This window comes from Schistocerca serialis, chromosome 1 (assembly GCF_023864345.2).
Source record: "Schistocerca serialis cubense isolate TAMUIC-IGC-003099 chromosome 1, iqSchSeri2.2, whole genome shotgun sequence".
Taxonomy (NCBI): Eukaryota; Metazoa; Arthropoda; class Insecta; order Orthoptera; family Acrididae; genus Schistocerca; species Schistocerca serialis.
The window spans coordinates 1,090,148,659-1,090,173,558 of record NC_064638.1 but is presented as its reverse complement, the minus strand read 5'-3'; the positions used below and the strand labels follow the sequence as shown (position 1 = coordinate 1,090,173,558).

General features: G+C 44.9%; 1 protein-coding gene across 1 annotated transcript in view; it reads right to left on the bottom strand.

Annotated features, from left to right (window-relative positions):
- Window positions 1-624: 624 nt before the first annotated feature.
- The window catches only part of LOC126416064 (uncharacterized), a 51,224-nt gene continuing 26,948 nt past the window's right edge, over window positions 625-24,900 (bottom strand). Inside the window, exons 2-3 of the mRNA XM_050083544.1 lie at window positions 9,544-9,762; window positions 625-2,442 (exon numbers count right to left, since the gene is read on the bottom strand). Of these exons, the coding sequence (XP_049939501.1) occupies window positions 2,278-2,442; window positions 9,544-9,762 (384 nt within the window). The 3' untranslated portion in view covers window positions 625-2,277. The remainder of the gene's footprint in view (window positions 2,443-9,543; window positions 9,763-24,900) is intronic.

Below are 24,900 nucleotides of genomic sequence, written 5' to 3'. Positions count from 1 at the left end.
AGAGAGAGAGAGATAATTTTCGTTCCTATTCTGTATCATGCGTAGAGTCTCGTAGAATGATGGTTTGGGTATTTGTTGTTACAAAATCTTGCCGAAACCATTTTGGGTGAAGTAAAGTATTTTCGATCAAGGGAATTCATAAACACATGACTGTGCAGGTGGACACCACGAATATATTTCCCAAGGTTTAGCGATATGTTTTCTGCCATTGTACAAAAACACTTATAAACGGTTTACAGCTTACATTTCATGAAGTGTACTTTTGGATTCGTCTCTCGACACGAAGACGAAGTACCTGGACATAACTGACAGTTTGTTGTTGTTGTGGTCTTCAGTCCTGAGACTGGTTTGATGCAGCTCTCCATGCTACTCTATCCTGTGCAAGCTTCTGCATCTCCCTGTACCTACTGCAACCTACATCCTTCTTAATCTGCTTGGTGTATTCATCTCTTGGTCTCCATCTACGATTTTTACCCGACAGTAAGCATCTGCAATTAGAAGCGGGGTTCTTTCTTAAATTTTTCTGTTGGGAACGAAGCATACAAAGCGTAAAAGTAAGGTATAAAACAGTTTCATATGTTCATAAACTTTATTTATTCACACATTTATACAAATGTGGTAAGCGTTAATTTCTGCAAACACTGGAATTAAATACAGAACGCACGTAATACGTAGTTATTTTCTCGTATATACATTTAGGAGAAGAATATATAAGACAAATGACTCAGTAAGGAATTTTATCTATGTACAACTTCCACATCACATGATGGAAATATTTTTTTTGAATAATGTGTTGAACTGGTTCAAATAATAGTCTCCGTTAAACAATAGAAGAGACAAATATGTGGGTATAGGTAACCAGTAGCACATTTTTAAGTATATTTCATTTTAAAGATAATACAGAAATCTACACTTATAGACTAAATTACTATCAGAATACGAAGAATGTCAGAACTGTTGTACAAGCTTTTGCTTCACCATGTATATTCAGACATATACCTTGGAATTTCCCTGTAAACGTTGTGTAAAATTGATGTAATGTGGGGCAAAAAGGATTACAGAGAAACCAGACAGCATTCGTGATATTTAATTTGATTTGCAAGAGGCAGGTATAGTATGGGAAGTTCTAGGAGTAACGTTACAGAGTTATATTGATGCTGAAAGCACAAGCTTGACTGACATGAAACATGAGTCTTTCCCTTTCTACCGCACCATTCTCATCTTCAACTATTTTCTTCTGCTAAACGCTATTTGAAATACTGAGAGGTTGTTGTTACCGTTACAACTACTGACTAGCATTAACAACCAATGCGTTTAATATAAGGTACCCATTTTAAGAAACAAAGCCACTTCACCTCTCCAGCTCAATACGGAATTCGTCTCGGATAGGTATTGAACTCTTCGAAAAAACATATTCAGTGAATCCTGGTGAAAGAGGGAAAAAACGATACTACTGAGGCGCATCGCTATTGAGTCATTGTTTTACGCTGTGCCCAGATTTTAAGTTGGCTGACGCAGTAATCCAGTTCGATGTAGAATTTTGAATTGTGTCTTGTTAACTACTTTGGTTTTTTTATAACAAAATAATATCAGTGTTTGATAACTTTCTCAGGTACAGTTCTATTCATGTTGTTTTCCATCGCTTCTTTTTTATTACTATCATCTTCAAAAATAATGAGTATGTCCTGTATCATGTCCAACATTGGTTATCCAGTACATTTCGTTATGTACAAAATATGAGCACAGATACTCCATCTGGCTTCTCTGTCACTCATACTTTGGAGGTTGAGTAGTTTTGCAAAAATTTATTGATTGAACAATCACTGTTTCATTGTTGACATACTAGATGAACCAAAGTGCTACAAAGACAGAATGGTTTCGACATCTTCTCCTTCCTCGTTCCTTGAGCTACGTTTCATCAAATCACCAATAATATACTTCTTTACTGTGGAAATTTTGCTGTCCTTATTGTCAGAGGGCCATATTCTTATTCTCGATTTTCTGTGAACTGTAGAATTTTTTTATTGTTTCTTCATTATGCTCCTCAAAGTTTGATGGAAATCTGTAGCACGCTGAACACCTCTGTTCTGGCGGAGTGCAGAGATCCGTGTAGCTCACGAGCAAGTGCGGCGACTTCAGAGTGCACACAGGTCGCGGCGCAGACGTGGGCTCGGAAGATGCGACCGTGGGGAAGTCCCGCTGGGTGCAGTTCTGACGTCACGTGACCAGAGGGCGCTGCTTCTGGGAGCAACGGACAGGCGTCGCTCTCGTCGGTGCTCAGCCCGCTGAAGGTTTGGCTGTGTTCTCTGGAGGCGCGACGAACTTGACCGGAAGCGTGCTAGTCTTGGCCGGAGGTGCCTCCACGTCCACGTAGAGTGGCAGGTACGTCTTCCCGTCCAGCAGCCGCGTGCGCGCAGTCACGCAGCCAAGACGTGCGTACATCTGCAACAGTCAGAAAAGAAATTCAGTATCCCAAAGGGCTCGCTTCAAGAGGATACTACCCCATGCTGGCAGCAGGACATGAGCTGGTGAAGTAATTCTGAGGGTGGAACAAGTAAAATTGATTTCCTTCTGTTATTGTGTGATTAGTCGGAGTGCAGGGTTAGCAGAATTTGATGGAGCAACAGAGAATTAATGGCGTGCTATGCATCACCTTGTAAATTCTCAATGGTAAGAATGCTTTATGTCAGATCAGAGTTTCTAAAAGGACCTGCACAGGTTCAACACTTGACAGTGCCAGCCTGTGAGACCTTTAATATATCGAGATTACCCGTATACCATCAATAAAATGTCAAATGGTTCAAATGGCTCTGAGCACTATGGGACTCAACTTCTGAGGTCATTAGTCCCCTAGAACGTAGAACTAGTTAAACCTAACTAACCTAAGGACATCACAAACATCCATGCCCGAGGCAGGATTCGAACCTGCGACCGTAGCGGTCTTGCGGTTCCAGACTACAGCGCCTTTAACCGCACGGCCACTTCAGCCGGCAATAAACTGTCAATTGGCAAGGTGATTTCGAACACTGAAAAGAAATTGTGTGGTGCAACGCTTTAACTGTAACAACAGAAAATAACTAAAAGGAGGAACCTGGTCAGAAACTAGCGGAAAAAAGAGGAGCGACTTGTCGCACGTTAACGTACTAAATGAAATCAGAATTACGTCCCTGAAAGATTTCGTAAACTCTTTTCGCATAAGTCCTGCATCCTACAACAAATTATTGATGCTGATACGTAATAAAATAGAGAACAAAATTATGTTGATGAGAGATGAGTCGTTAACGATAAGAGTTTAGGAGAAACCTCGAAGTTTCTGGTGACAGGCAGGTCATAGGAATGCTTGAAGTTTAGTTGTGTAATATCAACAAACACAAAAAACGCCATGTAGCTGGTTTATGAAGCTCTGTTACAACTGAATGGAGAATATTGTCAAACTATCAATATCTGACCTCATAAGTTCAGTATGTATTGATAATACTGAGAATAGTTTGAGAGTTACCAATACTGCTCGTGAATATTTCTAGTTGACATAAGACGGTCAGTATATTGACGGTTCGACAATATAACTGAACGTGTAACTTGACTGTACCTCATGCGTGCGCCTGCATGTGTGTGTGATTTATGAGTGTTCAATGGTGAGGTTCTCAGCGCCCCTACGAAAATTAGTAGAAATCAGTGTGTTTAAAAAGTCTAAAATGTTATGAAACAAATAAGAGTACATTTAAAACAAATTTACTCATTCTCTCCCATTTTAATGCACTGTCACCCTCACAACCATACTATGTCATGCCCTCTGTTGTAGTATAAATGTGATCAGATGTTGTAAATTTGTCAACTAAAACACAAATAAAGTAAGAAAAGCTAACAGAATTACATATGGCTTCGTGGTTGGCCGATCAGTTACACGTTAAAAACTTCTCCCTGAAATTTAAGGAAACAAGTCTGTTTCACAGAACCTTGGAGTCGTGTCATACTCGTGTCTTTGTTGGTTAAAACTGAGGACAAATTTATCTTCTTGCCTTTATGTAAAAGACAGTCTACTAAAACGTGGCGGCACTGCGATCTCTACGGCACAAGAATTACACATCTGAGGGTCCTCTCGCTGGACCAAGAAGCTATGCGTCACGGTACTGTGTCCTATGTGAATACGAGTGAGAAGGACCGCATGTCACATATGTGACTGGTAGAAGGTACACCGTGGTTGAGCTGTTGATTTTACTAAGCGAAGCTTGTTGTCTGTCACCTCCAACCACAATTCTTCCACAGATGCTTGACTGTACTTCAACAATGAAGAGATAGCATGTTGGGGGATAGCACACTGAATTTCCTGACTGTCGCGCGATGCTTCCTTGCGTGCTACATCTGCCATTGACACCCACGTGCCCTGGAACCCCGCAGATAAACATCTCCTTACTCAGCCTTTTTTGAGGTAGAGAAGGGTGTTTTGGATATTTTGGACTGTTTTATCTGTTGGGCACAAGGGTGGGTTACAAGTGTCGTAGACAATTAACTCTCGGCGAGTCGGCGAGTCGGAACAGAAAAGAAATTTAGCAGTCGCAACAAATCTTATCTGCTCCATTGCCCCTAAGATCCCGTATACTTTGGTATCCCATAGAGAGGATTCAAGAGGTAACTTGAAGACATGATCAGAAGAAACAATACAGTAGCCAACGGAGTCCCCCTTTTTAGACCCCTTTGTGAATACAGACGCTCCTGGTGGTAATTTAAAATGTCGTGTAGTATCAGATATAGGGGTGCAAACTCTTCTGTAGGCCACTGAGTCTAAAATTACTGTGGTCCTTTGTAGTGACCAAGATGGCATTCGGTTTCAACTCTGAAGGGGGGCGACTTCAGCTCATGCTTCACGCGGTTCCTAAAACTTTTGTTGCTCGTGGGCGATTTGAGAAAAGGTGTTCCGTAGCTGGACGAGTAACAGTATTGACCTAACTGAGCTGTCTAGGTTAGCTGGACGAGTAACAGTATTGACCTAACTGAGCTGTCTAGGTATCATGTTACAAGTCAATGTGTCATTGTACCAGCACCATCTCCTGAATACTTTGCTTGGGTAGCACCCTTGCAGTAAAAGATATAAGGAGTGGCTTAGCCACAAGGTTAGTGGTAGTTCCAGGCTGGATGCTAAGAGTTTTGCCAACGAAAGCCAAGTATGTGAGGTTTGATACCACTTTGGTGCGCGGTTATTTATCTATAGCCATTTTTTAGCAAGTAACGTGGACGAAATCAATTTACTCTTATATTCGAAGCGCATTTGTGGATACCTGTCGTCCGTTACACAATTGTATAAACTACTGTAATATGAACGTGTAATAAAATAATAATTATTTTCTACATTTCTTCGTATAGTGCACTGGACAGTTATTCTACACAGTTCCTCGATTCCTCGTCGGTCTCAAAGCAAGTCAATCTTTCCAATTTGTTAATTAATTAGCAAACTCTACACAAAAGCGAAATAAAAAGGAAATAAAGTGGTAGGGCGTACACGTCCGTGGTTATCAAAATATCGTTTCTTCTATCAAATGGGCCTTGGCTTACCTGTTGCACTACCACCACTATTACCATAAAGGATAAAGTTCTTCTGCGTACTGCATTTACTGTGATAATAGAGTTGAAAATACTGTAACTGATTTTCAGAGTCGTCTTCATCGAGTTACTTACATGTTCCATAGATCAGTTACACGACTTTTATCAAAATTATCTGCTACGAGTCGCTAGAGGCTACATGCGAACCACTTGTTTTTTGAAAATTGTTGATCATAAATATGTTACTAATTGCTTTAAGTTTAATAAGACAGAAGATATCAGCCTTTAATAGTTTCCACGTGGCTAGTGACACACTTCATTTATTTAGTTGCATATGCTACCAGATTTATTATTAAGTCTTTCCATACAAAAGAAGGAGTTATCCAAGAGAAACGATTTGATACTAAATTTAAAATTTAGTTTGCTATCTGGCAGGCATTCTATGTTGTAGGGCAAATTATCAAAGACTTTTCTGGTTGCGTATTGAACACGGTTCTGAGCTACCGACAGCTTCGGGAAACAATAATATGAACAATTTTTTCTTCTAGTAGTGGTAAATGGATATCAATATTCTCTAATTCTGTTCTAGATTTGTGAAGAATTGCATTAAGAAATGTACATATTGTGAAGGTGAGGTTAAAATTCCTAACTCCCTGAGAAGGATCTGCAGGACGATTGTGGGTCAACACCATGTATCATTTTCACTGCCCACCTAAGGACATCACACACAAGCATGCCCGAGGCAGGACTCGAACCTGCGACCGTAGCGGTCGCGCGGTTCCAGACAGCGAGACTCATCGCTGGAGAGAATTCCGCTACAGTCAACGAGATTCCAGGCCGAAGACGTGTCTGGCGACGCCCCAGACCAACCTTATTGTCCCCCACCATAAGGCCTGACAACCAGGAGTGATGTTCTGGGCCGGCCGCTGTGGCCGAGCTGTTCTAGGCGCTTCAGTCCGGAACTGCGCTGCTGCTACGGTCGCAGGCTCGTATCCTGCCTCGGGCATGGATGTGTGTGATGTCCTTTGGTTAGTTAGGTTTAAGTAGTTCTAAGTCTAGGGGACTGATGACCTCAGATGTTAAATCCCATGATGCTTAGAGCCATTTGAACCATTTTGATGTTCTGGGGTGCCATTTCTTTATATAACAGGATCCATTTGGTTGTCATCCGCTGCACTCTTACGAGACAGTGGTAAGTTGACGATATTCTACGCCCCGTTCTGGGCTTACATTTCAGCAAGATAATGCCCACCGAAGCACGGAAAGCGTTTTGTACTACTTATCTTCATGTCTGCCAAATCCTACCTTGTCCAGCAGATCGCCAGATCTTTGACCAACTATGATCGTCAGGAGCTTTACGGGCAGGATGCTCCTACCATCCCGGAGTTTTGACGACCTAACCTGCCAATTGGATAGAATTTGGCATGACATACGTCAGGAGGACGTCCAACAGCTCTATCAATTTTGAGATTAATAAATGCTTCCACAAGGCCCAGAGGAGGGCCTATGTATTACTGATATACTCAATTTGTAAAGCTCTTTCTCTTGAATAAATCATCCAAGTTTTCTGAAATTGTAATCACTGTTTTGTCTGTACATGTTCTACAACGCTTCTACCAATTTCCGTCCCTTCTCGAGAATTTCTTCGTGCTACATCGTTTTTTCTTCTTGTCTGACAGTGTATTTTACTTTTGTGTGGAAGATAGAAAGCTTGTAAATCTGAAATTTCATAGGTTCACAGGAACAACACAAAAATGCATCCTTCCAAGGATGGATCAGGTCTTGACATTCTACAAGCAGATACAGCTGAAGCAAATGATCAGCGGAGCAGACAGAAAGCTCGGGAGAAGGTAAAACATGGAGGTATTCAGGAACAAACGAGGAAAAAGAGAAATGAGGGAAAGGAACATAAAACCTATAGGGACAAGGGGGCCGAGGAGGTGCTGTATTAAAACATGTAGGCCCTCCACACCAATGCTCTAAAAATTTTTTCGAGCTTGTAAGTGAAAAAGTTAAGCATCTCATATTCAGGAATTTCTGGCAGCTGAAAAGCAATGATATGCAAAATGTGCACCTACAAAGCTGTTTACGGCCAAAAAGAGTTATCTGTAAAACGAACACTTTAAAGTTTGGAAAGGTTTCTCAGTAATATTTCGTTAACTCGGCCAGAAAGTAAAGTAGAAAATCTATGGAAACAGGTGTTAAGTGCACTAGACTTGTAAGTAAACAATGTTCAATAGCCACTGACAAAATTGTAGGAGTAGAATTGTGGATGGAATTTACCACTATAAAAATATGCCATTGCGGTAGACTCATGCTCATAAATTTAGGATAATGCTGATACATGGTGAAACAAGGATCTGGTGGGCGGTTTACGGGGGTAAATCACCTTGGGGTATGACCATGCGGTGCATTTAACCTGCGATAGTCGCATGGTGGCGCTGGCAGTAGTCCACAAAAGCCGAGGTGTGTTGGTGCGTGTCAGAGTACGGTGCAGCGAGTAAGTGTGCAGACGTTTAGAGACGTGCTAATGGTGACTGTATGTTGAAAATGGCTCAAGGAACACATATTGATGACGTTATGAGGAGCAGAATACTAGGGCGATTGGAGGCTGGTCAAACACAGCAGGTCGTATCACGGGCCCTCCATGTGCCACAAACTGTGATCTCAAGATTATGGCAACGATCTCAGCAGACAGGAAACGCGTCCAGGCGCTACAGTACGGGACGTCCACAGTGTACAACACCACAAGAAGACCGATATCTCACCATCAGTGCCCGCAGACGGTCACGGAGTACTGCAGGTAGCCTTGCTCGGGGCCTTACCGCAGCCACTGCAACAGTTGTCTCCAGACACACAGTCTTACAGACGACTGAACAGACATGGTTTATTCGCCCGGGGACCTGCAAGATGCATTCCACTGACCCCTGGTCACAGGACAGCCCGTAAAGCCTGGTTTCATGAACACAGTACATGGTCATTGCAACAGTAGTCCCAGGTTATGTTCACGGACGAGTCCAGGTATAGCCTGAACAGAGATTATCGCCGGTTTTCATCTGGCGTGAACCAGGCACCAGATACCAACCCCTTAATGTCCTCGAGAGGGACCTGTTTTGAGGTCGTGGTTTGATGGTGTGGGGCGGTATTATGATTGGTGCACGTACACCCCTGCATGTCTTTGACAGAGGAACTGTAACAGGTCAGGTGTATCGGGACATCTTTTTCACCAGTATGTCCGCCTTTTCAGGGGTGCAGTGAGTCCCACCTTCCTCCTGGCGGATGATAGCGCACGGACCCACCAAGCTGTCATCGCGGAGGAGTACCTTGAAACAGAAGATATCAGGCGAATGGAGTAGCCTGCCTGTTCTCCAAACCTCAACCCCATCGAGCACGTCTGGGATGCTCTCGGTCGACGTATCGCTGCACGTCTTCAAACCCCTAGGACACTTCAGGAGCTCTGATAGGCACTGGTGCAAGAATGGGAGGCAATACCCCAGCAGATGCTCGACCACCTGATACAGAGTATGCCAACCCGTTGTGCGGCCTGTGTACATGTGCGTGGTGATCATATCTCTTATTGATGTCAGGGTACATGCGCAGGAAACTGGCGTTTTGTAGCACATGTGTTTCGGGACTGTTTTCTCAACTTATCACCAATACCGTGGACTTAGAGATCTGTGTCGTGTGTGTTCCCTATGTGCCTATGCTATTATCGCCAGTTTTGTGTAGTACCACGTTGTGTGGTACCACATTATGCAGTTATCCTTAATTTATGAGCATGAGTGTATGTGAAAACAATGCCCATGTCTGTATAAAAAAATCACATTGGATGCACATGCAGTATGTTATTTATGATAATTTGACGATTCACTGCGAGATTTCTCGACACCACCAAAAGGTCGTCTATCACTCCTTACCACCGAGATCTTCAGATATCTGAGTTATTTTCATAGAATTAATCAGGTCACGGTTTGAACAGAGCAGAGGAGGGGAAGGCTGTGTTACCTGCTTTCGCCGGGTGCAGAAGGCGATGCAGCAGCACATGAGGAAGGCGGCCACGGTGACGGCGCTGGCGATGTAGAACGTGTAGTGGCGGTAGTGGGAGTCGAGCAGCCACGGCTTGTACATCAGGTGCAGCGTCACGATCAGCGCCAGCACCGCCATGGCCGCCAGCAACAGCGGCGCGTACAGCAGGCCGATCGTCCAGCTGGGGGCTGCCTCCGGCTGCAACAGGGCAAGCACGCCGGTTCAGCTCAAACTCCTAACCACTGTACTGGTGTTTTAGTCAAACGCTGGCAGACGAACAGCAAACAGAGAGGCCGTACAGAGTGCATGTGGGGAACAAAACTGCCGACTATTTCGCTCCAGAAGCAGGACGACTTCAGGGAGGTATCATTTCTCCGGCCCTCTACACGCTATACACAACCGATATGCCATAGTGTGGTTAATAGCCCTCTACGCAGACGAAACGGAGTACTGGACCACAGGAAACCGAACAAATAGGAAACAACAAAGGTCCAGAATCTACTTAGCCAGACTGGAAGAACGAAAGCATAAACACATAATTAGGCCAAACTGTATCAAAACTCAAATGTTCTTTTCTAGGACAAACACCTAACGGTGAAATATAAGCTCGATATCAGAGATACACAACTTATATTACTTGGAATATCTCTACAAGCCAGTGGAAACGTAAGATACTTAGCTCTTCATTAGGACAAGCACCTAAATTGGAAAATACACAAACAATACATATGCAGCGTATCGAAAAAATACGCCAGAGCGGACATGAGTTGCAACTGATCCCGCCACAGGCAGGCGAGATTATTAATCACTGAAAAGCAAAACACAGCTGACTGGTCTGTGAAATGGAGCCAGCTGGGTACTGTATAGCAGCAGCCGAAGCTGCTATACGCTATTGAAAGGACGGAAGCCTTTCCTCATTTGCCACCACGGAAGCGTTTAGAGTAAGTGCCTTAAGCCCTGTGGCCGAGGGGCTCTAGGCGCTTCAGTCCGGAATCGCGCTGCTGCTATGGTTGCAGGTTCGAATCCTGCCTCGGGCATGGATGTGTGTGATGTCCTTAGGTTAGTTAGGTTTAAGTAGTTCTAAGTCTAGGGCAGCGTGGAGGGTAAAAATCGTAGAGGGAGATCAAGAGATGAATACACTAAGCAGATTCAGAAGGATGTAGGCTGCAGTAGGTACTGGGAGATGAAGAAGCTTGCACAGGATAGAGTAGCATGGAGAGCTGCATCAAGCCAGTCTCAGGACAGAAGACCACAAGAACAACAACAAGTCTAGGGGACTGAAGACCTAAGATGTTAAGTCTCATAGTGATTAGATCAATTTGAACCTTAAGCCCTAAATGAACATAGTCTGTACGTATAAGTAGTCAGCCTTTCGTGAACTAAATCATGCTCGTCTCAGTATCAGCCTACACCACGAGCCTGTGGCAGCCAGTGCGACATCCCGAATGCAGCAAGGGGTCCGCTGTTTAACTGTGAGACAAGGCAGCCTGCCCTGAGCCACAAGGGAGCCGTCCGCTCGCTGCAGGAAGCTGACTTCCGTCGTCAGCTGCGCCACCACGTTGTCATCACAGTCACAGTGGGAGACGTCACTGATCAGTGACACCGTGTTGGCCCCGCTCTTTGCACTGTCAGCAGTGCCGGACACAGAGTACGCGAAAGAACTTGCCCCCCTTCTAACAGCCGTGTACCGCAAGTCTCTAGAGGAACGGAAGGTTCCAAATGATTGGAAAAGAGCACAGGTAGTCCCAGTCTTCAAGAAGGGTCGTCGAGCAAATGCGCAAAACTATAGACCTATATCTCTGACGTCGATCTGTTGTAGAATTTTAGAACATGTTTTTTGCTCGAGTATCATGTCGTTTTTGGAAACCCAGAATCTACTATGTAGGAATCAACATGGATTCCGGAAACAGCGATCGTGTGAGACCCAACTCGCTTTATTTGTTCATGAGACCCAGAAAATATTAGATACAGGCTCCCAGGTAGATGCTATTTTTCTTGACTTCCAGAAGGCGTTCGATACAGTTCCGCACTGTCGCCTGATAAACAAAGTAAAAGCCTACGGAATATCAGACCAGCTGTGAGGCTGGATTGAAGAGTTTTTAGCAAACAGTACACAGCATGTTGTTATCAATGGGGAGACGTCTACAGACGTTAAAGTAACCTCTGGCGTGCCACAGGGGAGTGTTATGGGACCATTGCTTTTCACAATATATATAAATGACCTAGTAGACAGTGTCGGAAGTTCCATGCGGCTTTTCGCGGATGATGCTGTAGTATACAGAGAAGTTGCAGCATTAGAAAATTGTAGCGAAATGCAGGATGATCTGCAGCGGATAGGCACTTGGTGCAGGGAGTGGCAACTGACCCTTAACATAGACAAATGTAATGTATTGCGAATACATAGAAAGAAGGATCCTTTATTGTATGATTATATGATAGCGGAACAAACACTGGTAGCAGTTACTTCTGTAAAATATCTGGGAGTATGCGTGCGGAACGATTTGAAGTGGAATGATCATCTAAAATTAATTGTTGGTAAGGCGGGTACCAGGTTGAGATTCATTGGGAGAGTGCTTAGAAAATGTAGTCCATCAACAAAGGAGGTGGCTTACAAAACACTCGTTCGACCTATACTTGAGTATTGCTCATCAGTGTGGGATCCGTACCAGATCGGTTTGACGCAGGAGATAGAGCAGATCCAAAGAAGAGCGGCGCGTTTCGTCACAGGGTTATTTGGTAACCGTGATAGCGTTACGGAGATGTTTAATAAACTCAAGTGGCAGACTCTGCAAGAGAGGCGCTCTGCATCGCGGTGTAGCTTGCTCGCCAGGTTTCGAGAGGGTGCGTTTCTCGATGAGGTATCGAATATATTGCTTCCCCCTACTTATACCTCCCGAGGAGATCACGAATGTAAAATTAGAGAGATTAGAGCGCGCACGGAGGCTTTCAGACAGTCGTTCTTCCCGCGAACCATACGCGACTGGAACAGGAAAGGGAGGTAATGACAGTGGCACGTAAAGTGCCCTTCGCCACACACCGTTGGGTGGCTTGCGGAGTATAAATGTAGATGTAGATATCGTTTCACATGAGAGGTAACTTGACGGCTCCACCAATCTGTTCCTGGTGTGCTATGGCCAAGGGTCAGAATGAAACAATTAACTGAACAAATCTATTGTCTTCTTGACATCTCATTTCACTCCCGATGGGTGGCAACCTCAAGGGCCATGTAACACCTATAGTCAGGAAGAGACAGGGAATAGTCTGACAAATGCAAGACAAATTTCATGAATGCAGTGCTACAACGGCACTGCTCATTAACAAAGCTTAAATCAGGCCAGTCACTGAACGACGGCCACGTGACTGTGAGGCACGACAATGGCAGAAAAAGTATACGGCGCAGAAAGTAGACCACTTCGGAGCTTCATGAGACTCAACAACAAGATCCCAAGCGACGAAGTGGACAATACCACAAAGAAATCAGGCCTACAAACTAGTGAACCTAACAACAAGATATATCCTGCACAACAGATCTTACATGGAGAACCGCCTAACTATAAATATGGGGACAACAAGTAAACCTAAAAAGAAGTTCGTTTGTCTCAGCAGAACCATGGCCCGAAACACCTCCAAATTATTTCCAAATATCTGTCTAATAATCACACCACTCACTCAAAAAGCAGAAATACGATGGCACTAGATAGATAACCTAAAGTAAATGCAAACACGTTAAAATCTTCGATCGGTGCCTCTTGAAACACTTCGGCTACCTTAGTTACGGAAGCGCGCACCGTACTAACACCGACTGTTTTCCAGAGTTCGAATTCACACGATGAATGAGTGAATGGATGAGTGAACGAATGAGTGAGTCTCCCGCAGTTACATGTAGAGCAGGGGAGCCAGGAGTTCTGCTCGCAGAACATGCATGTGTGCCAATCTCTTTTGCCCGAGTGCAGACTTCCGCCTCTAGCAAAAAAATGGTTCAAATGGCTCTTAGCACTATGGGACTTAACATCTGTGGTCATCAGTCCCCTAGAACTTAGAACTACTTAAACCTAACTAACCTAAGGACATCACACACATCCATGCCCTAGGCAGGATTCGGACCTGCGACCGTAGCCCGCCTCTAGCACTCCATGCTCTCTTACTGGGAAGAGGGTGAAGCTTTAATGATATTAAATCTACAACTGTGCTTCCAGCGTTTAGCAATAAACCTAGTAACAACAATTGGTGGTGCGCTTCATTGGCCGTAAATGTCATACAATATGCTTAGACATTTGTATACACAATGTCATCAAAATATTAATGAATTTATGCTTGCAACATAAAGCTATTCTCGATTTAATATATCAACTTCGGAGCCCAGATCTCGTCATTTGCGGGAATTTTTAAGTTCAAATCTGTGGCTGGGGCTCATAAAATGCTGGGTAAGAGCTATGGTGATGCACCTGTTAGTGAAATAACATGCAGAGAATGATTTCAACGCTTCAAGAACGGTGACTTTTACGTCGACGGTCGGCATGGCGGTGGAAGAGAGAAGGTTTGCGAAGCTATTGAAATAGACGAAAGCAATCACAGGAGATCGTTATCGACAGCAATTGATTCGTTTCAGCCGAGCACTGAAAGCCAAACGTCCACCATACAGTGATGGACGTGTGATTTTTCAGCGTGAAAATGCTCGATCCCACGTCGCAAAGCCCGTTGAAACATTCTCGGAGACGCTAAAATGGGAAGCCCGCTCCCTCTCCCCTCCATCCCCCCTCCTCACTCCATTATCCATATATTGCTTCTACTGGCTACCACCTTTTTCGATCACTGACACCTGGTCTGGCTGATCAGAACTTCCGGTCATATGAAAAAGTGCAAAATTGGATCGATTCATGGACCTCCTCAAAAGACACTCAGTTCTTCCGCCGCGAGATTCTTATGCTGCCCTAAAGATGGGAGAGAGTGGTGGCCCTCGATGTCCAATACTCTGAATCGCAAATGTTTTGTGTTTTTTCACAGTAAAGTATCGAACTTCAAGAAAAAACGGCATGCAGCACTGGACAGTCGTACGCAAGTAGTATCAAGTACTTAGCCACTCATACACGCAATGTGGCCAAAGTACACACATTATGGTGTTATGGTAGGAATTATGCAGACTGCTCGATAACAGACAGGAGTCCAAAACTGGTCGCCACTTAAATAAAAACAAACTTCTGTGCAACTTCGACGGTTTTGTGGTTTCATCGAATCACAGTAATTTCCTGCCTGCAGCAGTCCAGCATTCTGGAAGTGAACAAAACTCAAATGATCTTGTTTCAGCACAAAGACTTAACCAAGGAAAAAAATCATATCAGAGGTATGCGACATACACTATGTGGAACCCTTTGCAACTCAGTGAAAATGCAAGATTCCTGGGCGTCCATTACGATAAGCATCTAAACTGCAAAATGTATGAAGAATGCATCTACATCTTTCTGTCTATTCTGCAATTCACACTTACGTGCCTGGCGGAGGGTTCGTCGAATGACTTTTACATTATTTGTCTACTGTTCCACTCTCGAATTGCACGCTAGAAAAACAAACGCTTAAGTCTTACCGTGAGAGCTCTGATTTCTCTTGTTTTATTACAATGTTAATTTCTCCGTATGTAGGTGGGTGTCAACACCTCCGCCCGCGTGTCATATCTGTGAGACTCTCACCCCCCCCCCCCCTCCCCCCGTCCCCCAGTTGCCATTTAGTCGGTGCGACAGTTTTACCGAGATGTCAACAAACAAATAATAGCAAAAGCAGATGCCAGACAGATTCATAGGAAGAATGTTAAGGAAGTGTAACTCGTTAAAGAAGGAATGGCTTATCAGGTGCTGATTCTACCGATTCTTGTGTACTGTTCACCGATATGGGATCCTTGCCAAGTGGGACTGACAGAAGAGATAGAGACGATCCAACGAAGACCGACATGTTTCGTCGCGAGGTCGTTTAGTCGGCTTCAGAGCGTAACCGAGATGTTATGTGGACCACGGAGAGGTTTACTATAGCACTTTCCGAAAAGAATCGGACAGCGTATTATTTCTTCGCACATACAGCTCGCATAGTGACCACTACGAGAAAATTCGAGAAATTAGAGCCGACGCAGAGGCACACATACAATCATTCTTCCCACTCGTCATTCGCGAGTGGAACTGGGTAGGGGGGATCAGTTAGTGGTACCGAAAGTACTCTCCGCCACACACCTTCAGGTGCCTTACGGAAGATGATGTACGTGTGGGTATAGAATATAGTCTAAATGATTGGCGCGCAATCAGTTACACTGCCTCAAAACATGTACGCAGTTTCTAGCTTTAATACGTGACTTACGGTGTTAAACATTTAACGTAAAGCTATACCTCTTTGTAAATAAATTATAACAGCATTTAAAACTTTATAATTAAATTAATAACAATGAAAAAAAATTGTTGCCCCTGCAAGGCGTCTGATGAGCAACCTGTGGCTGGTGCGACTCAGTGGCTGGTTTAGACTTTCAGTAATACGGATTATTACTACCCGTTGTTTCTTGGGTGTGTGTGGGAAATGCAATGCTAGTGATGGGGCGGCTGCGGAAGTGACAGTATTATTTGTCATAGCTGGTCAAAATCTTGCTGTGCAGTCTACTGATGTGTTGGAATCCGATATAAGCTAGTATTTGCCTAATTTCACTCTAGCAAACACTATGTGTGATGTAATCGGAGGAAATAGTATCTTTCTCGACTAGCAATGGAACGGCGTCTCTCGGAACTTTGAGAATAAGGATTTTCGCTTTATACAGCACCATTCTGCTTCTAGTGTATTGGTTCAAATGGTTCTGAGCACTATGGGACTTAACATCTGAGGTCATCAGTCCCCTAGACTTAGAACTACTTAAACCTAACTAACCTAAGGACATCACACACATCCATGCCCGAGGCAGGATTCGAACCTGCGACAGTAGCAGCAGCGCGGTTCCGGACTGAAGCGCCTAGAACCGCTCGGCCACAGCGGCCGGCTCTAGTGTATTCTACTGGGGTTTGTTGTAGATCATGGTAAAGCTTTCGCGCCGTTCTGACCAAACGCACGTGGATGTGAATCGTCGCTACACGCTCTAGATGTGAAAAGCCCATACCAGTGCCCAGTATGTCCACAGTTAAAGTAAAAAGTAGAGTCATAATGCATGGTTGGCTGGGAGACCCCGATGGGCAGGTTCAGCCTGCTAATTGGGAAAGTTTTTCCTATTCTCCGCGCCCACGAGTACCTTTCCTTCGCGAAGTGTGATGATTGTGTTCTACGAGTATCTGTTCAGTGGTGGTGTCCGCAGCTCGTGGTCTTACGGTAGCGTTTTCGCTTCCCGCGCACGGGGTCCCGGGTTCGATTCCCGGCGGGATCAGGGATTTTCACTGCCTCGTGATGACATGGTGTTGTGTGTTTTGCATCATCTTTCACTCGCAAGTCGCCGAAGTGGCGTCAACTAAAAAGGACTTGCAATACGGCAGCCGAACTCCCCCGCCTGGGGCCTCCCGGCCATTAATGCCATGCGATCATTTCATTTCATTTTTTGTAGAGTGGTGATGGATCAAATCGGTTGGTTCTTTTTTCATTTGATGTGGTCTACTGTGGGCTTGAGGGACTTATGAAGCCACCATTAGCTCAGGGGCGTTTCGTCTGAAAACCCTACAAAAAGGTTTTTTTTTCTTTTTCTATATTTTCGCCGTGACAAGAGGGCCAAACCCCACCCGATGATTCCAAGACAGCAAATGGCTGAAATTTTTACGATATATTCCTAAGATCCTGATATTCATCAACCATGAATGTTTTCTTGATATTTTTCTCCGTTTCCAACAGACAGAGCATAAAATTTACTCTACTTCTACAAGTAAAATTCGGAATGAAACAAAATCTAAATAATAAATAACTGCAGCAAATTGTTCAAATTTTAACAGTATATTCTCTAGACATTTATCTAGAAGAGCTATCTGCCGTTTTTTGGGTACTAACACACGGCAGCGGATTCCGAGAGGTCTATGCACATTAAGCAGCTGTATTTTTTACTTCGTATTGCTAAGATCACGGTCTCGATAACCTTTATCCGTTTCCGAGATACAAAGTTTCAAAGTTACCGTACTTGTACACGTAAAATACGTACGTAATATCCGGTGTGAGGCGAAAACGTAGCTTATAAAGTGACATATGCTGTAAAGTATCTCCGTTATCATCTGAGAACCGCATGTTGTGGTCCTGAAGAACATGCACAATCTTTTTGCACGTACCATCCGGTCTGAGATGTAAAATTAGTTTTGCGTTATTTGAATTTCACATAAGTAAACTATTTAAATTTTACCGACGAGTACATTTATTTTCACGTGAGTTATATGCCCTGCTGTAGCAGGGAAAAGAATGGAACCAACAGAAAATGTCGCTATCGCAACACAAAAAATGTGAATATGTTCCTGTTTATTTAAAAGAATCTGACTAAAAGTGGGGTACCAACTGCCTCATTCTACCTTCCTCGGTACTTTTAATAATTTTCCCAAAAAATTTGGCATGCGAACGTATTCGTACCTTTTCATGCTCAGGGAGTAGAAGACTGGCAGTGGAAAATAGACGAAAAAGTAATAAATACTGGGAGATAGACAATGGTTGTTTTATAGAAAAAGCGAAGGAGACAATGGCAGTCCTAGAGAAACAGAGGAACACAATGGCAGTGGAACTTAGGTGACAGTGCTGGAAGAGAGTGAAGGAGACATTGCCAAGGGATTGGGGTGGAGGGGATTAGGAGAAAGAGAAAGTGGAAGTCTCAGAGATCCAGTGATAGTGGGAGACAGAGTACATGACAATGACAATGAGAAAGAGAGGGGTAGTGGCAGTGAGGATAAACAGCAGCAGTTGGAAGGAAGGAGTGAGATACTAGCAGTAAGAGAGAGCAAGAGGGAGACTGTGAAAGTGAGCGGAGACTGTAGCGGAAGAACAGAATGAAGGGGACTGTGCTGTGATGGAGGAGAAATGACGGAGAGATACAAGGAGATAACGACAGTGAGTTAGGCTTAATAAGTGAGTGAGTATAATGGACAACTGGGATTGAACGGCTATGAGCGACTTACAGCAGCGATGGAATTGTGGGTGTAAGTGAATTATAGTTAGGGGAGCTTATGGGAGTTTGAGGTGAGATGCAAGTAAAAAAAGCGCTAATATATTCATAAGCCACAATTTAAGGGAAATTTTTTAAATGTGTCGAGGAAGGTAGAATGAGGCATCTGTATTCCACTTTTCAGTCATTCACCTTTTTGTGCTCTGTTAGGAGTATTTTTCCGCTGGTGTTTGTGTTGTTTGATGATGATGAATAAAGCGAGACAATCATGGCGGTAAATTCCAGTGTTTTCTCGGCCTCAAAGTCCCCTAGTAACTAAATTCATTATAGCTGCAAAAATTACACACTCCTGGAAATGGAAAAAAGAACACATTGACACCGGTGTGTCAGACCCACCATACTTGCTCCGGACACTGCGAGAGGGCTGTACAAGCAATGATCACACGCACGGCACAGCGGACACACCAGGAACCGCGGTGTTGGCCGTCGAATGGCGCTAGCTGCGCAGCATTTGTGCACCGCCGCCGTCAGTGTCAGCCAGTTTGCCGTGGCATACGGAGCTCCATCGCAGTCTTTAACACTGGTAGCTTGCCGCGACAGCGTGGACGTGAACCGTATGTGCAGTTGACGGACTTTGAGCGAGGGCGTATAGTGGGCATGCGGGAGGCCGGGTTGACGTACCCCCGAATTGCTCAACACGTGGGGCGTGAGGTCTCCACAGTACATCGATGTTGTCGCCAGTGGTCGGCGGAAGGTGCACGTGCCCGTCGACCTGGGACCGGACCGCAGCGACGCACGGATGCACGCCAAGACCGTAGGATCCTACGCAGTGCCGTAGGGGACCGCACCGCCACTTCCCAGCAAATTAGGGACACTGTTGCTCCTGGGGTATCGGCGAGGACCATTCGCAACCGTCTCTATGAAGCTGGGCTACGGTCCCGCACACCGTTAGGCCGTCTTCCGCTCACGCCCCAACATCGTGCAGCCCGCCTCCAGTGGTGTCGCGACAGGCGTGAACGGAGGGACGAATGGAGACGTGTCGTCTTCAGCGATGAGAGTCGCTTCTGCCTTGGTGCCAATGATGGTCGTATGCGTGTTTGGCGCCGTGCAGGTGAGCGCCACAATCAGGACTGCATACGACCGAGGCACACAGGGCCAACACCCGGCATCATGGTGTGGGGAGCGATCTCCTACACTGGCCGTACACCACTGGTGATCGTCGAGGGGACACTGAATAGTGCACGGTACATCCAAACCGTCATCGAACCCATCGTTCTACCATTCCTAGACCGGCAAGGGAACTTGCTGTTCCAACAGGACAATGCACGTCCGCATGTATCCCGTGCCACCCAACGTGCTCTAGAAGGTGTAAGTCAACTACCCTGGCCAGCAAGATCTCCGGATCTGTCCCCCATTGAGCATGTTTGGGACTGGATAAAGCGTCGTCTCACGCGGTCTGCACGTCCAGCACGAACGCTGGTCCAACTGAGGCGCCAGGTGGAAATGGCATGGCAAGCCGTTCCACAGGACTACATCCAGCATCTCTACGATCGTCTCCATGGGAGAATAGCAGCCTGCATTGCTGTGAAAGGTGGATATACACTGTACTAGTGCCGACATTGTGCATGCTCTGTTGCCTGTGTCTATGTGCCTGTGGTTCTGTCAGTGTGATCATGTGATCATGTGATGTATCTGACCCCAGGAATGTGTCAATAAAGTTTACCCTTCCTGGGACAATGAATTCACGGTGTTCTTATTTCAATTTCCAGGAGTGTATTTATAATGTTCAGAAAATGTGTGACCTGTGCATGAACATCTGACAACATCTACAGCTACGTACAAGAAAGCTACGTACAGAAAGCGAATCAGTTTTGAACCAGCGCGCTATTAGGTAGGTGACCATGAAACTGCGAATCGTCAACGTATACTCTGCTGATAAACGGTTGAAAGCGAGTACGAGCTAGCCTGACACTCAGATCTGCGCTAAACGGATTTCCGCCAGCGTGGGAGCGTTGCGAATCCTAGCTGATTACGAGGAAGCCCGTGTCGCGACCCGGCAGATTAGAGCAGCATCAGAGATTACGTCATAGGCGCCGCCGGCGCCATGTTAGTGATACCACGTTACACAACATCAACAACAAAGCGGCACGCGCCACTTCGGCTCTTAAAGGAGATGAGAACAGCGAGAGAGTTGGATCTTTTCCACGAATTAACAAAGATTCTCTGACGTCCCAGTTACCTGCACACAGATCAGAAATATAAAGCCTTGCATACCCAGAATCACACTACTGAATGAAGGTAGTGAGTTCCAGCCAGATACAATATTACGCCTGACACAGAACTATTATATTTTGGCTTAATTTGTACCACTGCTAATAGGCTGAGGAGAAGGTGACCAGCAATACTTTTGTACCTATGGTAATTCACGTGACATAGTTCCTTACTTTTTAAAGAATACCATCCGGCAGAGCTATAAATGCGACGCAGACTACTCTTTAGCTGCAAAGAAAAAAAACAAAAATTCCCTATATCCTAGTCCAGTATGTGTACAAACGGGGTTTATGCAGATCCATGCATTGAAGGCCGTTGGGGGTTTTAACATTTAACATTTAAGCCAAAGTGCACATATGTTCTGGGACTGTTTCTCGTCCATTTTTGCAAATCTTACACATTATTTCTTGATAACCAAACAGGAGTGACATTTCTGGAAGGAAGCATGTTGCAGAGAATTTCAGATGATTTCCATTGCCAACGATCACATTAGAAGAGAAGCTCAGGGTCTGAATGAGAGGACGGAAAGAGAAATTGGCGATGCTCTCCTTGAATGTGGAAGTGATGTAAACAGACCATCCACGAATGAAACACGTAATCGTCATGGAGGTCTTGAGTCTATCTGCGTTACTATCCGGCCAAGTTGGAGATGAGTTTTCATTACTTTCTCTTGTAGCTTTTACCATAGGGCAGCGAGGATGGGAAGTTCACCGAAGGAGCTACTTCGTTTTATGAGGGCTCAATGCGATGCTACGCACCCATCTGTACCTCAGCAGTATTCTGGCCCCTTCTCTCGTTCTCTGCCTCTTCGACAAGCACAAATGGTTCAAATGGCTCTGAGCACTATGGGACTTAACTTCTGAGGTCATCAGTCCCCTAGAACTTAGAACTACTTAAACCTAGCTAACCTAAGGACATCACAAACATCCATGCCCGAGCCAGGATTCGAACCTGCGACCGTAGCGCTCGCGCGGTTCCAGACTGTAGCGCCTAGAACCGCTCGGCCTCCCCGGCCGGCTCGACAAGCACACTAATGATCCGATAGTTCATAGCGTTCGAAATAAAAGTAATTGGAGCAGTGACACACTTAATAAACTTCGAATAAAACAAAACAAAAAATCACGACACCAGCAATATACATTGACCAGTCACACTCGTATCATGACAACTGCTGCGTTTTGCCGGCCGGAGTGGTCGAGAGGTTAAAGGCGCTACGGTCGCAGGTTCGAATCCTGTCTCGGGCATGGATGTGTGTGATGTCCTTAGGTTAGTTAGGTTTAAGTAGTTCTAAGTTCTAGGGGACTTATGACCACAGCAGTTGAGTCCCATAGTGCTCAGAGCCATTTGAACCATTTTTTTGCTGCGTTGTGGCGTTGCGGACACTTGACGCGGTAACAAAAGTGCAGAGGAGCAGTAATGAATGGGGAACGATTCTAGCGACGATACCGAGCGAAAATGAGGGAATCCGCTCACGTAATCGATTGAAAAAAGGGCACATTTTTGTTGCCCGGTGCCTGGGAACGTGCGTCTCTGTAACAATGAAACTTGTCGACTGGTAGTCTATGGAAAGTGATTGAAGGACGGTGAAGCCACTGGTAGAAGACACTGTGTTGGTCGTCCTTGCCTCATCATAGAAGTTGCATGTAGAAAGTTTGCCCACTCCGTAAATCAGCCTAAGTGGCGATCTTTGGCAGATCTGACGACAGAGTACAGTACTAGTGGTTCAAATGGCTCTGAGCACTATGGGACTTAACATCGGAGGTCATCAGTCCCCTAGACTTAGAACTACTTAAACCTGAGTAAGCTAAGGACACCATATACATCCGTGCCCGAGGTAGGATTCGAACCTGCGGCCGTAGCAGCAGCGCGGTTGCGGACTGAAGCGCATAGAACCGCTCGGTCACAGCGGCCAGCACACAGTACTAGGGCAGGCCGATTTTCACTCTATGACACCGTCAATGGATCCTCCACCGAAAAACCTAGCGCAGCTGACCACGGCACTGGAGTTGACATGGATCCACACCCCTGTCGGTACCTTCCAGCACGTCACTGACTCCCTTCCCGCACGTCTGACAGTGCACAGCATACCATAGCAATAAAGCTAAATGATGATGTTGTGAGTGATAATTCACAAGTTGCAACTATTTTTAACAATCACTTTCTGAATGTAGCAACAAAAATAGGGTTAAATGGTTCAGTTGAAGAAGCAAAAAATATGTTAAAAATGTCATTCCCCAGGACTTTAGGCCTCTAGAAATAGCACCAACATCCCCCACTGAAATTATAGGAATTATAAATATACTGAAAAACAAGAGCTCATGTGGTGTTGATGGAGTCTCTAACAGAATTTTGAAGTGTTGTTCTAATTTAATAAGTGGAGTCCTTAGAGCTATATGTAATGCTTCGCTGGTACAGGGAATTTTTCCAGACTGAATGAAATACCTCTTCATAAGAAAGGGGACAAGAGTGACTTAAATAATTATAGACCAGTCTCATTGCTGACTACATTTTCCAAAACATTGGAAAAAAAATTATGTATTCAACAGTAGTCTCACATTTAAGTGAAAATAATTTACTCAGCATGTCACAGTTCACATTTCGGTAGTGTTAATCGACTGAGAATGCGAGTGAAATGAAAACCTTAAATTTGTAATAACAAATTAAAATTTCGCGCCGTTATCCTGTAAGTTGGTAAGCGTGCTACAAACAGCGTGCAGAATGGCCTGTAGGTGGCAGCATAGTGCAGATGGATACATACCGTCGCAGCATCAGTATAAAGTGAAGGAAAACCACCGAGTGACACTGAATGACATTGCAACATATTTATAGATAAGTCATGGGTCAGCACACCACATTGTGCATTATATGCTCCAGTTTCACAAAGTGTCTGCAAGATGGATTTCACGGCAGCTGACTCCTGAAATTAGAGAACGACGTGTTGATGCTTGTGAAGAACTTCTCCGGCGCTTTGCACGAGAAGGTGACGGCTTCCTTGCAAGAATCGTTACTGGGGACGAAACCTGGGTTCAATTCGACCAACCGGAAACGAAGAGAGCGAGCAAGGAATGGCACCATTCCTCATCACCAAAACCAAAGAAGTTTCGAACAGAACCATCAGCAGGGAGGGTTATGCTGACTCTCTTTTGGGACGACAAAGGCATCATTTTGGAGCATTACATACCTAGATGGACCACTGTCACCAGTGCATCATGCACAGATCTACTTAAAAATCGTCTGCGGCCTGCAATCAAATCAAAGCGACGTCGATTGTTGTCAGCAGATGTCCTTTTGCAACATGACAATGCTAGGTCCCACACTTCCCGTACAAAAGTTGCAACAATCGCAGACCTGCATTTTGAGTGTCTTCCTCATCCACCATACTCACCAGACCTTGCCCCATGTGATTTCCATATGTTTGGTCCACTCAAATACGCGATGAGAGGAAAGAAGTTCCATTCTGATGAAGACGTACGCCACGCGGTGTATGAGTGGTTGCGCGGACTACCGAAAGATCTTTTTCCTAAAGGAATTTATGCACTTTGTAAGCGCTGGAGGACTTGCATTGAGCGTGGGGGAGATTATGTTGAAAAGTGATACAGCTTTGTACCACTACTGCACAATAAATAATATTTAAAAAAATATTTAAGGTATTCATTTGACTCACCCGCGTACGTTGAGAGCTGTGTGACGCTTTGCGCTGTCCTGCTGGTAGATATCACCGTGCCGAGGAAAAACAAGCCGCGTGTAGGGGTGGACAATGATCGCCAAGAATATATGCACACTTGCGTCCATCCGTCGCGTCTTCTAGAATAATGAGATCACCCAGATAACGACACGTATGCGTTCCCCAGACCATAACGCTGTCTCCTCTGACCGGCACCCTTCCGGCGATTGTTGCAGGATGTCTGCTTTCAGCCGTTTCACGCGTAAAACGTTATTCAGCCGAAAAGGCTCGGCACTCAGTGGAGGTCTAATTCCGGTACTGG